At 42.7% G+C, this 24,470-nt stretch overlaps 1 protein-coding gene across 1 annotated transcript in view; it reads left to right on the top strand.

Annotated features, from left to right (window-relative positions):
* Window positions 1–24,470, top strand: part of LOC121871538 (ovochymase-1-like) — a 36,104-nt gene that overhangs the window by 8,330 nt on the left and 3,304 nt on the right. The window contains exons 4-11 of the mRNA XM_042373978.1: window positions 2,145–2,287; window positions 3,355–3,485; window positions 5,021–5,087; window positions 5,326–5,416; window positions 21,765–21,874; window positions 22,882–23,057; window positions 23,394–23,630; window positions 24,002–24,082. Of these exons, the coding sequence (XP_042229912.1) occupies window positions 2,145–2,287; window positions 3,355–3,485; window positions 5,021–5,087; window positions 5,326–5,416; window positions 21,765–21,874; window positions 22,882–23,057; window positions 23,394–23,630; window positions 24,002–24,082 (1,036 nt within the window). The remainder of the gene's footprint in view (window positions 1–2,144; window positions 2,288–3,354; window positions 3,486–5,020; window positions 5,088–5,325; window positions 5,417–21,764; window positions 21,875–22,881; window positions 23,058–23,393; window positions 23,631–24,001; window positions 24,083–24,470) is intronic.

Here is a 24,470-nt window from a genome sequence, read left to right as displayed (position 1 = left end):
GGTGTGGAGGTCACAAACAATCCAGACCAGCTTCTTCCCAATCTTCCGCTCTATCCACTGTATGACCCCCCCCCTTGCCACCCTGTGTTCGTGTTGGTGCTGTCCCCTCCAATGGCCCTGCAGGGGTCTGGTCTACGTTCCTCTCTCTGAGCCAGTTCACAATGTTATCTGCCACCTATCTCAGCTGGTTTCCTGATGTCATCTTTCTCTGGAGTGAAATACCTAAATACTTCCCTCCTGGTTCACTGCAGCAGGGTGGTGTTCCTCCTTCACCATGGCAGGGAACAACTTGTCCAGAATCTCCAACTTTCATGAACACTTTAGTGTCATCCCTTCTCCCATCAAAGAACAAACAATTGATTCCATTTCTCTTATCCCCTTATCAAACTCCTCTTCTAGGTTACTGACAAGTTTCTCCTGAGCTCTCCTTACTTTGTTATGATCTATCACCAGGTGAACATCATCAGGTGTTATCAAACCACCGTCAGTCCAGGCAGCTGTTGCTATCTCTGCAGTTTCTCTGAGACCAGTGTGGTGTCGCATGCTGGCCAGAGCTATGCTCGGGATATCTTTCCTATTTCGAATCTTATGCCTGGAAGGTTTTGGGATCATTATTTTTCTGGAGTTTGGGGACAAAGTCACCATTCTCCTGATCAGCACTCGGATCAGCCATGGGGAAGTCATTAAACTCTGAATCAGCTTGGCTCAATCATCGGCCTTTTACCTCACCTAAGGCACTTCCTCAGTCTCTTTCCTCAACAGCTCTTCTCCTCTTCTGTCTCTCTGTGGCAGCCTCCTGTCTCTTGGACTCCGGAATATCTTGGCTAGAAATCATGAGAGCCCCTATACTGCCAGTCTTCTCTCTCTGTGCTTTAACAAATGCCAGTTCGATCACAGGAATCTTCAGTTCACGCTTGCAAATACAGGAGATGTGGGCCTCGGATTTACAGTCACGATCGCATCCAAACTCAGGACAGAGAACAATTGGGCACTTGCAAGTAATTATGTTAAATAACTGGTCCAGTTGCTTGGCAAAGCTGTCCTTAACTGCAAGTTTTCCTCTCCCAAGAGATATATCTCTTGCCTTTTCCCAACTGGCTAGCAGTCTCTCACTAATCTTCTTCTGACTTGTTATGACTGGAGGCTTGAACTGAGCGTTAGCCAGAGTGTACTGTGCCAAGACAGCTTTTGGTCATATCACTGGCAATGTCTTTGTTTGTGTAAGTTCTTTTGGTTCTTTTCACTGATTTGCCTGATTAAAACACCGTATCTCAAAGCATCTCTCTCAATGTAGGCAACTCCGACTTCAGGGCTCTCTCTCCCAGACCCAAAGGTAGTGACTGAGATGGCTGGATTTTTGGTTCCTCGTCCTGACTGGCAGCCATCGCAAATATTATCAACTTATAAATGCATCAGAATCTGAAACAGAAAAAAATATTGTTAGTTGGGTTGTTAAAGAATGAAGTCAGAAAGCAATGTTCACTATTTAATTGTAATGCACTAATGCAGCTGTACGTTAGATTTTCGATAAATTTCACGCTAAAATTTACCTAGTAAAAGGTTGCAAAATATTGAAACAGAAATTATTTTCTGTTTATATACACTAAAATCTACCAAAAAAGTGATGGGCCATTAGTTTTAGCTGATCTTCCCTCCTATGACACACCCTACTACCCTAGTTGAGTTAGTTAAGCCGCATATCTATGCGACATTCAGTGACTGTTGCCTCATAGTCCATGTCTGCGACTGTTGTTGGCTTAGAGGCCGATGATCTTGTTTCTCTGAGGCAAAACAATGTAGACCTATGTAGAGAGAAGGGCAAGCAACATCTCAACCAGGCTGCGAACACCAGAGGAGTGAAGCTGCTTTGATCCACATTCTGGATTCTCTTGGCTACGCCCTGTTCTTGTCGTTCTCGTTCCTCCTGTGTACAACCTCGAGAGACGACGACTGCTGCTGCTGCTGCTGCTGCGGCAGTGGCGGCGGTGGCGGTGACGGCAATGCCGACGGCAGCGGCGACAGAAAATGGTGACATAACAGCTATTCTTAAGCCTTTGAACATCTTATATCTTTGAGTTAAAATGTAAGATATAGTTCCAGAGAGAGAGAGAGAGAGAGAGAGATAACACATGACCTGTCCCCAGCTGCCAGAGGAGTACACAATAGGGCTGGACTGCGCCTACATAGAGATACAGCCTGGTACCCACGGGTGCGAGAACGACTACCTCTCTGTGTCCGACAATGGGCCCGTGGAGGTGAACGGCCCACAGGAAGAAGGAGAATCTAGGTGAGTGCAGTGCCGTTCCCTGTCAGAGTGGGTGTGTGTGGGTGAGTGGTTGACTGAATGTATGGGAGCAAGTGAGTGGATGGGTATGGGTGTGTGGTTGGGTGAGTGGATGGGTAAGTGAGTGCATGATTGGGTGAGTCGATTTGTGTGGATGTGTGGTTGAGAGTGGACGGATGTGGGTGTGTGGTTGGGTGAGTGGATGGGTGTGGGTGTGTGACTGGGTGAGTGGACGGGTGCAGGTGCGTGGATGGGTGAGTGGACGGGTATAGGTGTGTGGTTGGGTGAGTGGATGGGTGTGGGTGTGTGGTTGGGTGAGTGGATGGGTGTGGGAGTGTGGTTTGGTGAATGAATGGGTGTGGGTGTGTGGTTGGGTGAGTGGATGGGTGTGGGTGTGTGGTTTGGTGAATGAATGGGTGTGGGTGTGTGGTTGGGTGAGTGGATGGGTGTGGGGAGTGTGGTTTGGTGAATGAATGGGTGTGGGAGTGTGGTTTGGTGAATGAATGGGTGTGGGTGTGTTGGGTGAATGAATGGGTGTGGGTGTGTGGTTTGGTGAATGAATGGGTGTGGGTGTGTGGTTGGGTGAGTGGATGGGTGTGGGTGTGTAGTTGGGTGAGTGGATGGGTGTGGGAGTGTGGTTTGGTGAATGAATGGATGTGGGTGTGTGGCTGGGTGAGTGGATGGGTGTGGGTGTGTGGTTGGGTGAGTGGATAGGTGCGGGTGAGTGGTTAGGTTAGAGTGGATGAGTGTGGATGCGGAAGGTTTGGTGTAGATAGATAGATTCCAAGCACTAAATTAGGTTCAAAACCTCGAGGTACAAAATGAGACTAAAGTTTAGACACTGTTGACAAGGCCACAAATTTGATTCTAAATTTCAGACTACTGGAATGATTAGGCCCTGAATTAAATTCTGAAAGATTTAGATTATAAAAGGTCTTGGAAATTGCTAAAACCATGTGCTCTGAATTAGACTCTGCAAGACAGAGTTAGACTGAAAAAAACTCAATTCAGCCTCTAAAAAGATGTGAATCTGACTCTAAAAAGGCTCTCAATTAGAATCTGAATTTCAGGTACTGTGGTGACAAGTCCCAGGCGTTCTACTCCTCCAGCAGTAACATGACGCTCGTGTTCAAGAGCGACAGCACCTACAGTTACAAGGGGTTCATGTGTCGCTACCGGGCACTAAATGCTAACGGCACAGGTACAGTATACGTCCCTCTCCCCTCTGTGGCTTGTGCGGAGTATCGTAATGAACTAAAATGACAAAAAAAAATTGCTGGGTAATCATCCCGTGGCAGTATCGTATAAACAACTAAAACAACACAAATAATTATCGTACCTAGAGAGTATCGTAATAAAACAAATTACCCAACTATCCGACCAGTAAAATTAAACCATATTAAAAACCGATTTACGAGGATCATTGAATAAATCATATGTTAATTACGCGGTAATGAACGGATTACCTCGTCCACTTAGAGGATTAACTTATCGTACATCAAGACTTTCATGTTTGTAATGTTTAGGTCATAGTAACATAATGTTTAGGTTATAGTAACACAATGTTTAGCTTATAGTAACACAATGTTTCGGGCATAGTAACAATGTTTAGGTCATAGTAACCGTGTATAGGTTATAGTAACACAATGTTTAGGTGAGAGTAACACAATGTTTAGGTCATAATAACACAGTGCTTAGGTCATAATAACAGTGTTTAGGTCATAATAGCAGTGTTTAGGTCAGAGAATCACAATGTTTAGGTTATAGTCACACAACGTTTAGGTCATAATAACACAGTGTTTAGGTCATAATAACAGTGCTTAGGTAACAATAACAGTGTTCAGGTAATAAATAACAGTGTTTAGGTAACAATAAGTGTTTAGGTCAGAGTAGCACAATGTTTAGGTTATAGTAACACAACGTTTAGGTCATAATAACACAGTGTTTAGGTCAAAGTATCACAATGTTTAGGTCATAATAACAGTGTTTAGGTCATAATAACAGTGTTTAGGTAACAATAACAGTGTTTAGGTCATAATAACAGAGTTTAGGTAACAATAACAGTGTTTAGGTCATAGTAACAATGTTTAGGTGATAATAACAGTGTTTAGGTAGCAATAACAGTGTTTAGGTAACAATAACAGTGTTTAGGTAACAATAACAGTATTTAGCTCAGAGTAGCACAATGTTTAGGTTATAGTATCACAACGTTTAGGTCATAATAACACAGTGTTTAGGTCATAATAACAGTGTTTAGGTAACAATAACAGTGTTTAGGTCATAGTAACAATGTTTAGGCTATAATAACACAGTGTTTAGGTAACAATAACAGTGTTCAGGTAACAATAACAGTGCTTAGGTAACAATAACAGTGTTTAGGTCAGAGTAGCACAATGTTTAGGTCATAATAACAATGTTTAGGTAACAATAACAGTGTTCAGGTCATAGTAACAATGTTTAGGTGATAATAAAACAGTGTTTAGGTAACAATAACAGTGTTTAGGTCATAATAACAGTGTTTAAGTAAAAATAACAGTGTTTAGGTAACAATAACAGTGTTTAGGTCATAATAACAGTGTTTAGGTCAGAGTAGCACAATGTTTAGGTTATAGTGACAATGTTTAGGTCATAGTAACACAATGTTCAGGTCATAGCAACAATGTTTAGGTGATAATAACACAGTGTTTAGGTCATAATAACAGTGTTTAGGTCATAGTAACAGTGTTTGCTCCACAGGTGCCGATATTATAGTCTCCAACGTCACCAAAGAGCAACACCAGGTCATCTGCACAGGCCCTGGCGAGTGAGTATTGGTGTGTGTGTGTGTGTGTGTGTGTGTGTGTGTGTGTGTATTGGTGTGTGTGTGTGTGTGTGTATTGGTGTGTGTATGAGAGAGAGAGAGAGAGAGAGAGAGAGAGAGAGAGATACACAAAAACTAAAGGAAAACGAAAGAATGACAGAGATGAGAAAGATATGACTGGGTGAGGACGCACACAAAATACCATTGTTAGTGATGAAACTCACCAAGTTTTCTATGACAGTCAAGGATGGGCGGGACGGTGCGGGGAAGCCTTCGGTGTTAATAGAATCGTGGGCGGCGCGACGACCCAGGAGCACCAGTTCCCTTGGATGGTAATACCTTTAATTATATAATGTGACTGTTAAAATTACTATTGGTACTACTACTTTTATTACTACTAATATTATTATTAAAACTACTATTGGTGCTACTACTATTATTACAACTACTATTGGTGCTATTACTACTATTATCAAAACTACTATTGGTGCTTCCATAACTGCATGTATAGTAAATGCTACCCCTACTATTATTGCTGATACTAATTGTTTCCAAGGGTTCAGAGTTAAATGAGTAACTAGAATAAGTTCATTAATAGTATAACTAACTCAAATAGACACTTCATATTATTATTATTATTATTATTATTATTATTATTATTATTATTATTATTATTATTATTATTATTATTATTATTATTATTACCTTCGGAACGACACAAAGATATTGGGAAGGGTAACAGGTCAAGATGATGTCTCAACCATGACAAAAAATCTGCACGAGCTGTTCAAATGGTCTCAGGACTGAAAAATGCAGTAACGCGCGTATCTCTCCTACTTGGCCCGAGCACTACCAAACATCACAGGTTTCCCGGACTATGGTTACCTCCTGTACTAACATTGGATAGACCAACCACCCGAACGACGAGTAAGTTGATAAGTGGTGAAAATTACAACTATTATGTTTATAAAAATTTTCTAGATACTGTTGATAAGGAAATAGATCTAGGGGTTGTGATAGAGCACTATTAAAGGCAACGCAACAATTGGGGGCAGCAGTGAAAAAAGCCAGCCAAGATTTAGGAATTATAGAGAGTTACAGTCACGACAAAAAGATCAACTCCTCCCTCGGCCTCCCAAACTGAACCAGTATCGACCCCAAATGAGATATAACTGTTCACCCGTACCCGACTAACAACTCTACAGACAAGAAACAAAATGCATATCTCATAGGGACATTACAAAAATCTTGAATGGGCTGGAAAACATGAACCCGAGCCATTTTTTCGTGATGTAATGCATCATCAACACGAGGGGACATAACTTGAAGCACGGCAAGATATCATGCAGAACGAACATAGTGAAATACTTCTTCACACAGAGGCTGGTAGATGTGTGGAACGGTCTACCAACCCAAGCTGTGGAATCGAGAAGAGTACTGGGTTCAAAAGGAGCCAAGCCAAGGCTATCAAGAACAATGAAAACACACACACACACAGATAGGTAGATAAGTTTAGCGAACACACAAAATTACATACATACATACATGCTGTCACACGGAATCGAGTATGACGATCATCCAGCTATCGTAAAATGATATGGGATATTAGGGATGTCACCTAGGTTAGTGAGTTTTGAGGTGACTAAAGAGGCTGCGTCGTCCACATTCATTGCACATGTGAAGGGTTCCATCTACTGTGGGAGGAGCGGTAGCAGCGTCTTTCCGACGTTGGCGCTTATCTGCCTTGGTTTGCAGTCGGGCTAACTCGAAAATATTGACACCTTCCCGTGTGTTGTTCCTCCAAGCGTAACGATGTGGAGTAATCGACTCCCAGGTGAGGAGGTCTATTTGGCTTCTTTTCAGGTTTGTATTATGACTATCCATATACCTTTTCAATTGCCCGCCAGCGTTACGTTTACTATTCGTTAGGTGACAGTAAAGTAGCTGCTTTGGCAGTCTACTGTCATCCATGCGGGTAACATGGCTAGTCCAACGTAATTGTTCATGGATAATGGTAGCCTCGATGCTCCTACAGTTGGTGTCAGCAGGAATACTGGCATTTGTTCTCTTGTCATCCCAGCGAACTCGGAGGATGGGACTACGTTCGTGAAAGTTTTCAAGTGCCTTCAGGTGCCTCCTGTATGTGCCCATGTCTCACTGCCATATAGTAGGGTGGGCAGGACCACTGCTCGATATACATGCAACTTTGTGGATAATTTCAGCTCCCTACAGCTGAAGACACGATTTCGGAGTCCGCCCAAGGCGTGAGATGCACATCTGATCCGAAGCTGAATTTCTTCATCGATCTGTGCGGTGGTGGACAGATGGGAGCCGAGATACCGAAAGTGGGCAACATTAGAGAGGGTAGTACTGTTAAGCTGGATGGATGGTGGAGGTGTGTCTGAACCAGGGGCAGGTTGAAACAGAATCTGAGTCTTATGTATATTCACCTCAAGGCCGAAGTGTGCATATGCGTTTGCATAGGTGTTCAGAATCTCCTGTAGGTCGTGTTCTGTGTGAGCAACAAGGGTGAGGTCGTCTACATACTGAAGTTCACTAATGGAAGCTGCCAACACCTTTGTTCTTGCCTGGAGTCGTCTTATGTTGAAAAGACCCCCTTTTACCCGGTACTCGATGTTCACCCCGCTGGCTAGATTGGCACTGTCACCAGTAAGGAAGGCAGCCAAGAAGATGGAAAAGAGAGTCGGTGCCAGTACACACCCTTGTTTAACCCCTGGTTGGATGGGGAAGAACTCTGACTGGGTGCCGTTGTGCAGAACACTGCCGTTCATGCCATCGTGGAGTTGCCTCACAATGGCGATGAATTTTGGTGGGCAGCCAAAACGGCTGAGGGTCCACCAGAGGGCTTCCCTGTTGACCGAGTCGAAAGCCTTGATTAGGTCGATGAAGACCATGCACAGGTCACGACACTGTTCTCTGCACTTTTCCTGTATCTGGCGGGCAGCAAAGACCATGTCAATGGTGCCAGTGATGGTATAAAACCACATTGAGATTCTGAGATGAAGTTGTCAGCCTCACGAAGAAGTCTGTTTAGGAGGACTCGGGATATAATCTTGCCAGCTACGGAGAGCAGCGAGATCCCACGGTAGTTGCCACAATCTGACCGGACCCCCTAGTTCTTATAAATATTGACAATGGAGGCAACTTTAAGAGCTTGGGGGATTTCCTCCTTTTCCCATATATTCTCCATGAGAGAGTAGAGACGGCTGGTAAGTAGAGGTCCTCCTGCTTTATACACCTCGGCTGGGATTCCATCAGGCCCTGAGTCTTTGTTATTTTTCATCTGTTTGATGGCAGTAGCTACCTCATCCAGGGATGGAGGATAGCTGAGTTGGGTCAGCTCTGGATGTTGAGGGACCTGCTGGGTAGTCTGGACATCCACATCGGTGTTTCAGTTGAGCAATGAATGGTAGTGCTCTTTCCAGTGCGGAAGGAGGCCTTCATAGTCTTTAATTATGTGGTGACCGTCAGATGAGCGAAGGGGGGGCTGTGCCACGAGTGACTGGCCCATAAAATGTTTTAGTGGAAATGAAAAATTCGCACATATTGTGCTCATCTGTAAGTTTTTGTGCTACACATGCTTTATTTTTAAGCCAGTTGTTCTTTAGATTGTGAAGTTCCTGCTGGGCTGCCGCTTTCTTCTTGCGGAAGGTATCAGTTTGGTCCGAGACTGAGGGTTGTTCTGCCAGTCAGTAAAAGCAGCCCGTTTATCATCGATGTGTACTTTGATTGCCGCGTCATTTTCATGAACCCATTCCTGGTGTATTCTTTTGTACTGGCCGAAGGTCTCTCTGCAGGTCTTTGTCATAAAAAGTATTAAGAGTATCCCATTCGACACTGGGATTCACGTTGATTGCTGTTGGGTTGTTTATAAGCCCATGATCGAGCTGCTCTCTGAAAGCATGTGATACCACTGGATCCTCCAGACGCTTAATATTAAAACCTCTTCAGGAGGCATGCTGCCTTCGCCGCTTTGGGGCAACGTGAAGTGAGAGCTTGGACCTGACAAGTCGATGATCAGTGTCACAGTGATCTGAGCCACGCATGATACGGGTGATGAGGACATCTCGGTGATCTCTTTCTCTGACAGTGATATAGTCAATGAGATACCAGTGTTTGGCTCGTGGGTGTTGCCACGATCCCTTGAACTTGTCGGCCTGCCTAAACAAGGTATTGGTGATATGAGGTTGTGAGCAGCACACTTGCTGAGAAGGAGTAGGCTGTTGGGATTACACTTACCTAGTCCATTTCTCCCTATGGTTCCCTGCCAATTGTCAGCATCTCTGCCAACTCTGGCATTGAAGTCGCCAAGGAGCACAACCTTGACTTCTCTGGGGATAGAGATTAGCACTCTGTCGGTCAGCATAAAGGCCTCCTTGATGTCATCCTTTGCATCCAGTGTTGGGGCGTATGCACTGATGAAGAAGGCATGACGTGTGTGATTTAGTGAGACTCGAAGCGTCACGAGGCGCCCGTTGATCCCAAAAGGCATTTCAGTTAGCCTGTGTAGGATGCGTTGGCAGATGGCAAAGCCAACTCCATAAATGTGGTTTCTCTCCACAGCAGACTTACCCTTCCAGAAGAAGGTGTAGCCAGACCCCCGTTCTGTGAGTAGGCCCTCATCTGGGAGCCGGGACTCACTGATGGCTGCTATGTCGATGTTATACCTAGACAGCTCTTTTCCCACAGGGACAGTTCTTCCATACAGCGACCATAAGAGGTTGTATGGTTTGTTTTTGTTTGGATCTGTGATTCTGATTGTATTTTCGACCGCATAAGGATGACCTTACTGGGTGCGGTTGCCCAGTCAGGTTAGGTTTTTAGGCAGGCTATGTTTAGGGCATCTTTCCTAGTCCCCTCCCCTCTTGCGGTGAGCAGAGTGGCTCCTCGTAAGAGCTGCTCAGTCGCACAGACTGGACCGGATTGCACTGCTGCCTAGATCCCAGTGCATAAAGACCATCTTTTCTGTGCTGCTCATGTGCAGAGTTGTGACTAGAGACTCCCGGCAGTCATCTCTGCCTGTCCCCGTCGCGTCTCGTCTGCCGCCATAGGACTTTTGGGGTGTATAAGAGGTTTGATGATGATGAGTGGTATGATGAACTGGGTGATGGCTGCACGTGAGTTGATTTATGTGGTGAGGCAGGAGCGCAGGCTGCAACCACACATCTTGGCTCTCCCTTTTCCTGATCCAGTGATGCAAGTGTTGCAATGACTGGGGAGAGGGAGAGTTCCAATGGACTGCCATTAGCCCAGTTTGTTGGGTTTCGCCTTAGTAACCTGTCCAGTAGGCATTGCCTTCGTCCACCAGTGTAGTTGTTGGGTTTCCATGGTGGTCACCTCTTTCGCCTATACCACCGTTGGGGTCTTGTTGGAGCTCTGTAAGCAGGTCTGCCTGATGCGTTGCTCCACCACAGATTTTTCGTTCGGTGTTTACTCCCGTAGCTTTATACCTGCCAAGGTTAATCAGCAAGGCAGCGGGGCCGTGGTTGGTAAGCGCCAGGACGTGTCCACATGCCAGTGAGCCTGTGCGCCATTCCTCTGGGGTCCACTGCTACTCTGAGATTCCCTGCTGATTTAGCCTGGGCACACGTGTGTTGCTACAAGGAAACACAGCAGGAGTCTTGATGGTGAGGAGGCTGTGTACTGGCAGAGGAAGACTTATGCAAGTTGCTTCCTTGTTCCCCACGAGTGCTAGCCAGCGGGGACAGCTAAAAGCGAGAGGGAGCAAGAAGTGCTTGCACCTTAACACTAACATAATGCTGCCACACTTGACGCATTTCACCACCCTGTGTAGTGTGCGTGCGCACACAAACATACACACATACATACATACATACATACATACATACATACATACATACAAACAAACAATAGTTTAAATAAAAAATGGTTTATGATCCAAAAAAAAAATAAAAATAAATAAATAAATAAATAAATAAATAAATAAATATAAATAAATATATATATATATATATATATATATATATATATATATATATATATATATATATATATATATATATATATATATATATATATATATATATATATATATATATATATATATATATATATATATATATATATATATATATATATATATATATATATATATATATATATATATATATATATCTTGATAAGTTCAAGGCAGCTATAGATCGTATTAGGACTAAGGGAGGGATCCCTATCATATGCAGTGTCCTGCCTAGAAGGAGAGTTGGCAGTGAATGGTTGTCAAGGGCAGTTGGTGTCAACGACCGTCTTGACAGATATTGCAAGTCAATATCTGTCCCATTCATTGACAACTGGGACAACTTCTACGGCAGAAGGGACCTTTATGCTAGGGATGTGGTACACCTGTCTCGGGATGGGGTGGCAACCCTGGCTGGGTCTCTAGAGGGGGCAGTTCAAAGGATATCGAAGTCTTTAAACTGCTAGGGGAACGTATGGGCACGGGGGTGGGGGAAACTGCAGTGGGAGCGGGTAAACAAAGTAAAAGATTACAGGGAAATAGTGTTAGGAATGATGACAAACTAAATTAAACAGGGAGTTTAAAACTAAATGCGGTAAAGGGAGGACTCAGAACACGACTAACCTAAATGTCTACTACGCGAACAGTAGAAGTATGAGAAACAAAATGGATGATATTAGGGCCTTGGTATGTACCGAAAAAATCGATATAATAGCATTCACTGAAACATGGATCAACCTAGACTCACGTGAGTTACCTGTCGAATACCAAATAGCGGGTTACAAATTGTTCCATACAGATAGGCAGACCAGGAAAGGAGGCGGAGTAGCAATCGATGTTAGGGATAATCTGAAGTGTGAAATAAATAAGGAAATAAAATCTGAGCGGAATACAGAAACAATTTGGATAGAATTAAGCGACAGTAGGGAAAAATTAATCACAGGAGTAATATATAGACCTCCCAATCTTGATAGAGTCAATGAGCGACATATCTGGGATGAATTGCGCAGGGCTTCCATACACAACAAAGTCTGTATAGTAGGCGACTTTAACCTTGGCCAAATAGATTGGACTGACCTTACGGGTAACTCAGAATCAGAGGATTTTCTCGAGACCATCCAGGACTGTTTCCTCGGTCAACATATAACCGAACCCACACGGGGTAATAATATACTCGATTTAGTTCTGTCGAACAGAGAAAACCTCATTAGCAATGTCGAGGTAGGGAACGAACTTGCAAACAGCGATCACAAAGAAATTAGATTCCAGTTAGATTTTCAGGGCAGACGAAAGGAAAATTCCACTGAAGTACCAGATTTCAGAAGGGCAAACTTTGACAGTTTAAAGAGGCAGCTGAGAGAGGGGGTGTCGCGCTTGGCCATGAACCTGACAGATGACTCAGACCTGATAATGAGATCTGAGATTGCCAAGTTCCACGACAATTTAAATAATGAGCTACTTAATGCACAAAGGCAGAACATACCATACAAAAAACTCATATCAGACAATAATGACCCTAAAGGGATAAATAATTATTTAAAGAACATCATTGGCCAAAGGAAGGCTATAGGTAGAAGGATAAAGTGTGGCGAAATTTACCTCCAGGATTATTATAAGATATTGGCGAGTAGGGTTAAAACCGAGATAAGGAAAGCCAAGAGGAATAATGAGGTAAGGATAGCAAGGGAGGCGAAGACAAACCCCAAAGGATTCTACCAAATGTATCAAACTAAAACACGAGAAAAGATTGGACCAATACGGTCAGATACCGGCGAGCTCACTGATAACAACGGAGAAATGAGCAATAATTTGAATAAATATTTTTCAACAGTTTTCACCACCGAAAATCTAATCATGATACCCGAGGCACCGACTCTATTCAGAGATAGTGAAGAAAACAAATTAAGCGAGATAGTAGTGACTAGTAACGATGTTAGTAAGCAAATAGACAAACTAAAGCCTAATAAGTCACCTGGTCCCGATGAGATATTTGCCAGAGTATTAAAGGAATGTAAGGAAGAGCTTAGTATGCCCTTAGCAAAGTTGTTTAACATGTCCTTAAAAACAGGTGTACTGTAGTACCAGAATCCTGGAGGGTAGCGAATGTAATACCGATTTTCAAGAAAGGGGATAGATCACTATCCTCTAACTACCGCCCAATCAGTCTAACATCAATAGTAGGCAAATTACTGGAAGCAATCATTTCAAACTCTATACGAAATCACCTGGAGAAGAACGGATTGATCAATGATTCCCAGCATGGCTTCACAAGCGGACGTTCTTGTCTAACTAATCTATTAACATTCTTTTCATCAGTTTTCGAATCGGTGGACGAGGGACACAATTATGATGTGGTATATCTCGACTTTAGCAAAGCCTTCGACAGAGTCCCCCACGAAAGACTAATTAGAAAGGTAGAAGCACATGGCATCAAAGGTAACATCCTTAAATGGATTAGGGCGTGGTTACAGGACAGGAAACAGCGAGTGAGCATTAACGGCACTAAGTCCCATTGGAGCAACGTCACAAGTGGAGTTCCCCAAGGCTCAGTACTTGGACCATTATTATTTATTATATACATAAACGACATAGATATCGGCATAGACAGCAACATAAGTAAATTTGCTGATGACACTAAAATAGGACGTGTTATTAAATCTGACGAGGACTCCACAAAACTACAGGAAGATCTAAACAAATTTTTCGAATGGTCTGAAAAATGGCAGATGAAATTCAACGTGGACAAATGTAAAGTGCTCAGTATAGGAGATGTAAACAGGGAAACCAGATACCAGATGAACAACGATGCCATAGAGAAATCCGACGAGAGAGATTTAGGAGTAATGATAAGTAGGAACCTTAAGCCAAGTAAACAATGTGTTTTTGCTCGTAACAAGGCTAATAAAGTACATGGGTTCATACAAAGGAGTGTTAGTTACAAGACTAGCGAGGTCATCCTAAAACTGTATCTTGCGCTTGTGAGACCACACCTGGATTACGCAGTTCAGTTCTGGTCACCGTATTACAGGATGGATATAGAATCATTGGAAAGAATTCAGAGGAGAATGACAAGACTAATCCCGGGCATTAGGAACCTTGAGTATAGAGACAGGTTAAAGCATCTTAATTTGCACTCCCTCGAGAGACGTAGAGCGAGGGGCGACCTGATAGAGGTGTATAAGTGGAAGTCAGGGCTAAACAAAGGGGACATTACAAAGGTACTCAAACTATCCAACCAGGAGCGAACTCGTAACAATGGTTTTAAATTAGACAAATTTAGATTTAGGCGTGAAATAGGTAAACACTGGTTTGGAAACAGAGTAGTGGATGAATGGAACAAGTTACCAAATATCATCATTAACTCGAATACGCTGAATAGCTTCAAACATAGGTTGGATGCTTATATGAGCAATAGGGGTTGGGTGTAAACGGGACTGCCCAGTATGGGCCAATAGGCCCGCTGCAGTTTCTCCATTCTATATATATATATATATATATATATATATATATATATATATATATATATATATATATATATATATATATATATATATATATATATATATATATATATATATAACCAAACCAGAACATTTAATCGAAAAATATTGTGTGTTCTTGCCTATAATTACAAAGGAAGAAAGTTTTATAAAACCAGAAACATAAAAATTAAATACATACTAATACGAACAGTAAATGTGCACTCTTAGCCCTCTATAAAAATTTCACGAACGGTCTGTTAGGAGTCGCCAGTAGCTGTTCCATAGACGTAAAATTGTAACTGACGCTCACACCGCAGTGGGTCAGGGGACAGGACTCCACCACGTGATGAATCGGACTGAGTAATTTTAGTCTTTAACGCACTTATGCCGGACTGTATGAAATTATATTCAATTGTGATGAGTTCCCTAACATACCCTGAGGGCGAGGACTGTTTTCCTGGTACGAAAGGGGGGTTCAACAAGGTTACTCCTTTCATGTCACCTACCCGGGAAAAATTGTCGCTGTTTACAGTATGTCAGACAAGATCACATCAAGGCAGTTCCCAAATCTACAGTACATAACACAGACCATTACAGGTTGACAGCCGTACACCCAACAGCTGCTTTACTCCTCAGTTACACGATTTAATTACAGGTTTCAGGACCCCATTTAGCCAAGATTCACATCCATATAAGATGGACGACATTACTGTTGAGTCAAAATTCTTTCGCTTTAACACCAGAACATAAAGCCACGACAAAAAACAAAATAAAACAGGTCGCAATTTTCTTTCAACATCTTAATTAGGTCATTCATGTATAAGACAAAGTCAAAACAGCATGTTGGGGATCCTTGTCGCACGCCGATAGTGGCAGTTACCATAGTTGTGCCAATCACGCTGTCTGTCACCTGGTACACAGCCGCTATGGCACCCAGCAACATTGCAACCACAACCAAACACCCCAATCAACCGACTCATCACACTGAACAACAAGCATCTTAGCACTTTATCATAAGCCTGCGAGATGTCTACAAAAATAAAATAAAATAATTTCCTATCGTCTTACAAGGTCGGTCATCAACCGCAGAACATCATGTTTTATGCAGCCTTTTCGCGGTATAGTGCAGTGCCAACCAACGCTGCAGACGAGAACAGAGTATCATGTCATACAGCTTACCTATATTGTTAATCAAATTAATTCCCCAGTAATTACTAGTTATTGCCCTATCGCCACGTTTAAAATGAGTGATCATCAAGCTAAACGCCATCGTGAAGGGTAATTCCATGGAAAAGAATTGCGTTAAACAATGCAGTGATGGTGACAATCCACGGGGCAGGTAATAATTTAAACACTGCTGGGGTCACCCCACCAGGCCCACAGGTCTTGCCGCGGTTTTAACTTATTAATTTGTTCCTGTACGTCACACTCAATAATTGGGTCCTCTAGCATAGAGACAGTAGTTTTTGTTGGGATACTGCGGGTCAACGTCACACACACCCGGAGGATTGAATATGTCTTCAAATAAAACTTTAAACTCCTCGCCACTAACCCTTTTGATACAAATGTACCCTCAGAGCGAAGGGAAAAAAAAGCGTAAAAAAATATTTGACCTTCCATTTTTTTTCTTACAATGCAAAAATACATTTTATGCAAGACATGTGAGTACATGTAGATGCACACATACACATGTATGTTTTTCATCGATACAAAACACACAACACACACAAATGTTCCAAAACAGGAACGTGACAAAACAAAATTGAAATAGTAAGTAACATGGTACACGGGTTTGTATACCAACGTGTGTGTGTGTGTGTAGGGGAGGAGAGGGCAGCATTTTATGTTGGTCATTTGAGTGATATGCAGCCATGGAGGGGTCGCGTTTTGACAATATTTTATCTAGGCTATTAGCGTACGGTAGTTCTCCCACCTTTGGTTAATATTTTGGCTAGTTTTCTCACAGTCTATTTAATTTGTATACTGAAGTTAGGTCATCTTGCTAGCGTGTAAACGGTGGTGATGTTTTGTTGTCACTACACAAACGTGATGATAAACTGGGCTCTAATTATCGTAAAGTATTTTGAGTAAATATCATTTCAGGACCAGTCCTAACATAGGGTCATTATTTTTGTCCACTGAACCCCTGACTGAGAATATGCATTGTAGTAAGTTGTGTCTCCAATTAATGGCAGGTTTTACGAGTCACAGCTGTACACCGCAGAGCCAGAACAAAACACAAAACAATGGGTGTATCTCTCTCCCCCCGTACCCGGCGAGGAATCCTTGACAGTCACATATTGCAGGATTTTGTGAAATAGTTTTCAAAAAAATTCTAAGGACATTAAAGAATTTACCTTACGGTGTAATGGCACATGGGTTGGTTATCAGATGAAAGGAAAGGCTCCTGGAAGTAGCAGAGTCCATTTATTTTTTACTCGAACAGGTGTGTTTCCCGCTGCAACTCTCCTCCATTTCTGTTATTCGTTAATATTTCAATTTTACAGCCATAAATATTTCCAGGTATTAGAATGTCTAGATTTTCTGTTTCATTACATTTAGGCTCGCTATTTCATCTGCGCATGTTTTGTTTTATCAGAATATTGTACAGGCTCACTTGCTCACAGAAGTTTCGTTTACAATGTAACAAATAATCTGGTAATTTCAAAGTCCTTGTCAACTAGGTGACTTGGTAAAGTAGTTATCAGTTGTATTTTTAAAGTATTAAATAACTAATTTCACTAACGTCCTTTATTCAGACAATCTGTTCGCATTAGTTCGCAATATTGAAATAGTTTTGACAAGTGTCACAAGCAGAGAAACGCAATATTTACAATTATTGTACTGCAGCGAGCAGCCAATGTTTACAAGCGGGAAGACAGAGTTATGGTCCTTAAGACAAGTGTTCATACTGACGAAAACACTCTTCATACAAGAAGGATATATATGACATGTCAACAGTAGAGAGCCGTTAAAGCCGAAGAGACATTTCACAATAAAAACATTTTTACTTGATATATTAATATCACATATCACTGTAACAGAGCACTGGCACTTCACTATTTCGCTACAATGCACAGATGTTACGTTTGTTTACTTAAACTTTGAATTTTTACGGAAATAAAACAGCAACACCCACACCGTGTATAACTTATTTCTGCACAAGCGCACTGCTGTTATTTTTGCTCCTGCTTTTGTTTCTCTCGCTGCAGATATTTGCTACTTCTATTACGTCTCTCTTTGCAACTAACTATTATTTTTTTTATTATTATTCTGCTGTTTGTACTATCTCTACTATAGGAGTTAGGATTGTACGCACTGCCTCATTTACACTCAATTGCAGGGTCTCAATTGTCTCTTACTATTGACAACACAACAAATATAACCGTACTCATTCTTGATATGTTTTCTTCATTCTATTTTATACTCCTATGTCAGTTGATATTAATATTGAAGCGGGGCCTTCTCGGATGGGTCCCACTGGTCGGGAAGGTTGTGGACCCCAGGGCCGGCCTGACCATCATCAAGTTACTGGGGCCTCAACTGACGCCACCGCGGATGCTGGAGGATCGGCTTTTTTCACACTTCATTTTTTCAACATTCACGGCCTGAGATCCAATTTTCCTTCTGTGGAGCACCATCTATTAACCTCTTCCCCCGACCTCTTAGTACTCTCCGAACTTCAACTGTCCAAAGCAGCTTCACCCAAACCTTTTCAAGTCTCCAACTACAACCTTTATACCTCCTTCCGTTCTAAGGGAGGTGTATGCGCTTACTGCAACACGTACACCCATAGCTCGACTCACGGATCTTGAATCTTCCCTTTATGATGTCATTTGGCTCAAAATATCTCTACCAACTGTGATTATTTTTTCTTTGTTTCCTATACTGTTCTTCCAAGTCTACCATCTATTTCGAACTCTTTGACTATCTCACTTCTTGCCACGAGTTGTTGCTATCCACACACCCCAACACCGAGATCCTCTACCTAGGGGATTTCAATGTACATCAAATTGAGTGGTTTGGCTCTGCAAGGGGTGACCCAGGTGGAGCTGAAGCACTCTCTGTTTCCCTACTTAAAGATTTGGAACAAATAATCAAACACCCTACACGCGTTCCTGATCGAGACGATCAACTTGCTAACATTCTTGATCTTTGTTTTGCCTCTAAACCCTCACGCTATTCATACTCAATTTCTGCCCCCTTAGGGTCTTCTCATCACAATCTTATTTCTATTAAATCAAACTGGGCACGACCACCTCCCCCCACCCCCTCTAAACGTCAACTATGGCACTATCGGAGGGCAAGCTGGCAATCTTTGCGAGAATTCTTCACTGACTTTCCTTGGGATGAGTGTTGCTTTTCCACTCGGGAAGCCTCGGTATGCGCTGACAGAATTGCTGGGGTTATACAGGGTGGTATGAGTGCATTTATCCCATCTTCTACCAAAACTTTCACATTACAATCATGGTTTCATCGCTCCTGCTCTCTTGCATGCAGGGTGAGAGATAGGGCATATCAAACTATCTCCTCCTCCTATTACCCACTCCTCTTTCATTACTTCTAGGAATCTTTGTAAGGCTATTCTTCGTAGGGCTAAACGGAATTTCATAAAAAGAAAGACCGCTGTCCTGACTAATCCTTCCTCTAGTAAATCCTTCTGGTCCTTAACCAAAAACATCTGTAACAACTTCTGCACTCCTTCTTTTCCTCCTCTCTTCCGACCTGATAACTCTATAGCCAACTCTCCTCCTGACAAAGCCAATCTTTTTAGCACCTTATTCTCCTCTAATTCCACCTTAGACAATTCCCACTCTATCCCTCCTACCCCTGCTCCTCCTACTGAATCTAAGCACTTTCCTATAATCTCCACTCGCAAGGTTGCTGGTGTGTTATCCAGGTTGGGTGTGAGTAAGGCGCATGAACCGTACGGAATACCCCCCTCGTGTTCTGAGGGAGTGTGCTGAAGCTCTGGCCCCTGTGCTTGCTCGCCTCTTTCGCCTCTGCCTCAAAACCCAAACTTTTCCTTCTTCTTGGAAGCATGCCTTAGTTCAGCCCATCCCGAAGAAGGGTGACCATTCTAATCCCTCTAACAATCGCCCCATTACCCTAACTTCATCCCTCTCTAAGATTTTCGAAACTATCTTGAACTCCCATTTTCTCCGTCACTTTGAACGCCATTCTCTTTTTTCGGATCACCAGTATGGCTTTCGCCAGGCGAGATCTACTGGTGATCTTCTCTCCTATTGCACCCCTCTTTGGTCATCCTCTCTTCGGGATTATGGGGAAACTTTCGTCGTGGCCCTCGACATCTCCAAGGCATTTGACAGGGTATGACACAAGTCTTTGCTTTCTAAACTTCCCTCTTTTGGTTTCTCTCCCCCCACTTTGTTTTCTAATCTCTAGCTTCCTTGAGAACCGATCCATGGCAGTTGTTGTCGAGGGATCAATCTCTCGCTCTTTCTCTACCAATAGTGGTGTCCCAAAGGGTTCTGTTCTTTCACCTACTCTCTTCCTTCTTTTTATCAATGATTTACTTCACACTACAACTAATTCTATTCATTCTTACGTTGATGATTCTACTCTTCACTCTTCTTCACATTTTACCCTTCCTCCTAAATCTCAAACTAGATCTGTTTCTAGAACTGATATCATTACTTCTATCAATGCGGATCTGTGCAGCATCTCTGAATGGGGAGGTACAAACTTGGTTAAATTCAATAGTAATAAAACTCAGTATTTAACAATTACACTTTCTAAATTAGATGATCTCCCACCAATTACATTTCAGGACGCTATCATTCTGCCAAATTGTGAAATAAATATGCTAAGCCTCACCATTTCCTCCAATATGTCCTGGAAATCACACATCCTTAATATAGCTAAAGCTGCCTCCCGAAAGTTGGGAATGCTGTACAGATGCCGTAGCTACTGCACTCCTGAGCAGTTGCTACAAGTATAAAGGGATTCATTCGTCCAAACTTGGAGTACTGCTCTCATCTCTGGGGTGGTTCTTCTTCTGTCCAACTGTTAGATAGAGTGGAATCAAAGGCATTTCGTCTTATTAACTCTCCTCCTTTAGTCGACAATCTCTCTTCCCTTTCTCTTCGCCGCAATGTTGCTTCACTCTCTCTCTTTTACAGGTACTTTAACGGGCAATGTTCGGTGGATTTGTCATCCTGTGTACTACCGGCAAGGCCGTGGGCTCGTAACACACGTCTTGCCCGCGGTGCCCACCGTTTCTCTGTGGATGTCGGTCACACGAGAATAACCCGTTATAGTACCTCCTTCTTTCCTCACACAGCCAAACTGTGGAATGCTCTGATTTCTTCTGTGTTTCCATTCTTATACAATGTCTCACTTTAAAAAGATGGTTTTCCGGCATCTTCGTGGTGTAGATTAACACAATAATATAATTTTTCTTCCCTATTTTCAATTTCTTTCTGTTCTTATTTTTTCACCCTCTAGGCCCCGTTGTGGGTCGTTTGACCTGTGCACGGGTGGGATAATTCCCGTAAAAAAAAAAATCATAGACGGTGGCCACCACACAGGTTAATAACTGACAAGGGGTGACTGGACACAGTATCACCCACACGACAGTAAATACATATCATTCCTCTCACCCGTTGTCAATTACGTTCCGCTTGACCTATTAAACTCGCCCTAATTTACCTCCCTCCATCTCTGACCTCTAACCTCAACTTAGTTTACGCTCGCTTTCTTTCCTAACTCACCTCCCTCCTCCCCAGTCATCGGTTTTCCCTCCTTCGTGACGCTATGATTGTGTTTTCCCTTCCATGTTGTTCAGAGTCACACAATTAACCCTCAGCGACCACGTTATGAATATATTTATGAATTTTAGCAACCTGCGATAGGATGGTTTGTAAACAAGGTGTACTTGAGTCTCGTCTGACGACTTAAACTAATGTATTTCTGATGTTTTATAAGTTTATTTTGATCGCCTGAAGATTAGCCTTCCTCAGCTTATTGTTTTACCTCATCATTAAACACACACAGTCACATTTTACCTGATGAATAAACACGTTAACGTTAGCTCAACCTAACCTAACCCATCCAGAAAGTGTTACAGTGTTAAATCATCAGGTGTAATAAACTTGGGGTGGGGCTAATCTTCAGGTGATCCCTTTACGGCCCTGTTGTGATAGGAACCTCACGTACTGAACCAACACTGAATTATTGCAGGTGGCGGTGCTGAAGGAGTGTGGCCGGGATATGGACCACTACTGTCACATCTGTGGTGGCACCGTCATCGCCTCCCAGTGGATCCTGACAGGTGCCCACTGTATCGACGGGTGAGTCCTCTTTCTACCTGCCTGCCTGTCTGCCTGTCTGTCTGTCTGCCTCATCCTCTTGACCAGAACAGGACAAGTCAAATTCATGTTCTCGTTGTTTATGTTATTGGGGGGAAACGGTACTGGTGACTTCTAAGAAATATTTTTATTTTGTCTCTCTGAGGGGTGAGAGATACCTCCCTCTATCTCTTTGGGGTTCTCTTGTCTCTCCAAATACCGGAGTAATTAATTATACGGTTAATAATATCCTGAGAGACAACAAACGGGTTTAATTGTATACTTAGACGTGATTGGGTAGATTAATTTAAAGTTGGTATATGATTAGCTAGCTCAGTTGTGTCCTGTTCTCCGACTGGTCGGCTCCGTTACTTCCCATTTTGTAACTGATTGGATTAATTGCACGCTGTTATGTGATTGAGTACGTGCTAAAAGCTGATTGGTTGGGTCTGTTGTCGTGTGCTTTGTGATTGGCTGGGTAATGTTATTGTGTGTTTTGTGATTGGGTGAGTCTGTTGTCGTGTGTTTTGTGATTGGTTGAGTCTATTATCGTGTGTTTTGTGATTTGCTGTCCGTTGTCGTCTGATTTGTGATTGGCTGGGTAATGTTATTGTGTGTTTTGTGATTGGGCGAGTCTGTTGTCGTGTGTTTTGTGATTTGCTGAGTCTGTTGTCGTGTGCTTTGGGATTGGCTGAGTAATGTTATCATGTGTTTTGTGATTGGCTGAGTCTGTTGTCATGTGCTTTGTGATTGGCTGAGTAATGTTATCTTGTGTTTTGTGATTTGCTGAGTCTGTTGTCGTGTGCTTTGGGATTGGCTGAGTAATGTTATCGTGTGTTTTGTGATTGGCTGCGTCTGTTGTCATGTGCTTTGTGATTGGCTGAGTAATGTTATCTTGTGTTTTGTGATTGGCTGAGTCTGTTGTCGCGTGCTTTGTGATTGGCTGGGCGATTTCTGTCCTGAGTTGTGATTAATTGAACAGTACTCTTACTTCGCCTCCTGATCTCCAGAGTGTACGTGGACACCCTGGCGTTACTGCTGGGGGACCACAACCTCTATATTCTGACGCCGTCGCAGAAGTTCTTCAGGATCGAGGAGGTGTTCATCCACCCTGACTTCAACTTTCCTATGCCTCTTAATAACGACATTGCCCTGGCTAAACTTCCCCAGGAGATAGCCTTCAACCGTGAGTCCTTAGAGAGAGAGAGAGAGAGAGAGAGAGAGAGAGAGAGAGAGAGAGATCAATTCCACTACTGGACTCATAAACGATTATGATTTGGAGGTACTTAAGCACCGATCTATATCTATCTAAATGAATAAATAAACACACACACGCACACACGCACACACACACACGCACGCACACACACACACACGCACACGCACACACGCACGCACACACACACGCACACGCACACGCACACACACACACACACACACACACACACACACACACACTTTTATTCAGTATTCTCTACCATATGTTCAGTGTTGTTGTGATAGAGCTTACCTCTGCCACCAGGATACATAGCACCCATCTGTCTACCACCGAGGAACTACGAACACCTCACCGACCGACTGCCTACCTTAGATGCTGAAGTGTTGCTCAGTGAAAGAAACTATGACCACGGGGAACACGGGGACCACGGGGGCCACGGGAACCACGGGGGCCACGGGGACCACGGGGACCACGGGGGCCACGGGGACCACGGGGGCCACGGGAACCACGGGAACCACGGGAACCACGAGGAGAGGGGATGTATGTACTCTACTCTCACCTTCTCAAGAATACAATTATAATTTTTGAACTCGTGAGTACGATAACTTGATCCGATCTCTTGAGGACGATGAATTGAAGAGGATAACTTTATTCCATGGATTACGACGACTTTATTCCTTGAGTTCATTAACTTTATGATCTCGACTACGATAGCAATAGCAATACCCCGAGTACCATATCAACCATTTGCTTAAACAAAAATAACCGTTTTATTACGATACCTTGACCCCTTTTAACCCTTGTGGACATAACATTTAATAAGATAAAACCTTCTTTGAATACAATAACAATCCCATCATGACATTGACTTTATTCAATATATACTTCTGAATTACTACCTTCCCTTGCAGTATCGTTCGTCACCCAGTACATCCACAACCTCTTCAACAACCGTACTGTGTCCGTCTACGGCTGGGGTGTGGTCAGTGACAGTAAGTGTCTGAAGAAACAAGGAAATTAATTATTATAATCTAATGGGAACAGTTTGCGGATTTATAGAATATGGCAATGGAAGAACAATTAATTTATGGTATATTGTAGCTCTACTTTCTAAAACTTGGAAACTTTTTACGGCATCGCCTTAAGGAATCTTTTCTTTGTAATATTTAAATAATGTTTATTATGAAACTTTTCCTTTACAAAAATCATAGATCCAAAGAACAATAATATACCAAATTAACACTAGATCACTGGAGGTGACTTTGAACATTTATTAAGAAAAAAACAGCTTCAGTAAAAAGGATGGTTAACTGGTAGGAGTCATGGTTAACTGGTAGGAAACAAAGAGTCAGCATAAATGGATTTAAGTCAGACTGGGGT

Source organism: Homarus americanus, unplaced genomic scaffold (assembly GCF_018991925.1).
Source record: "Homarus americanus isolate GMGI-L3 unplaced genomic scaffold, GMGI_Hamer_2.0 scaffold45698, whole genome shotgun sequence".
Taxonomy (NCBI): Eukaryota; Metazoa; Arthropoda; class Malacostraca; order Decapoda; family Nephropidae; genus Homarus; species Homarus americanus.
The sequence above is the reverse complement of the archived record's forward strand: the minus strand, read 5'-3'. Positions and strand labels throughout refer to the sequence as shown.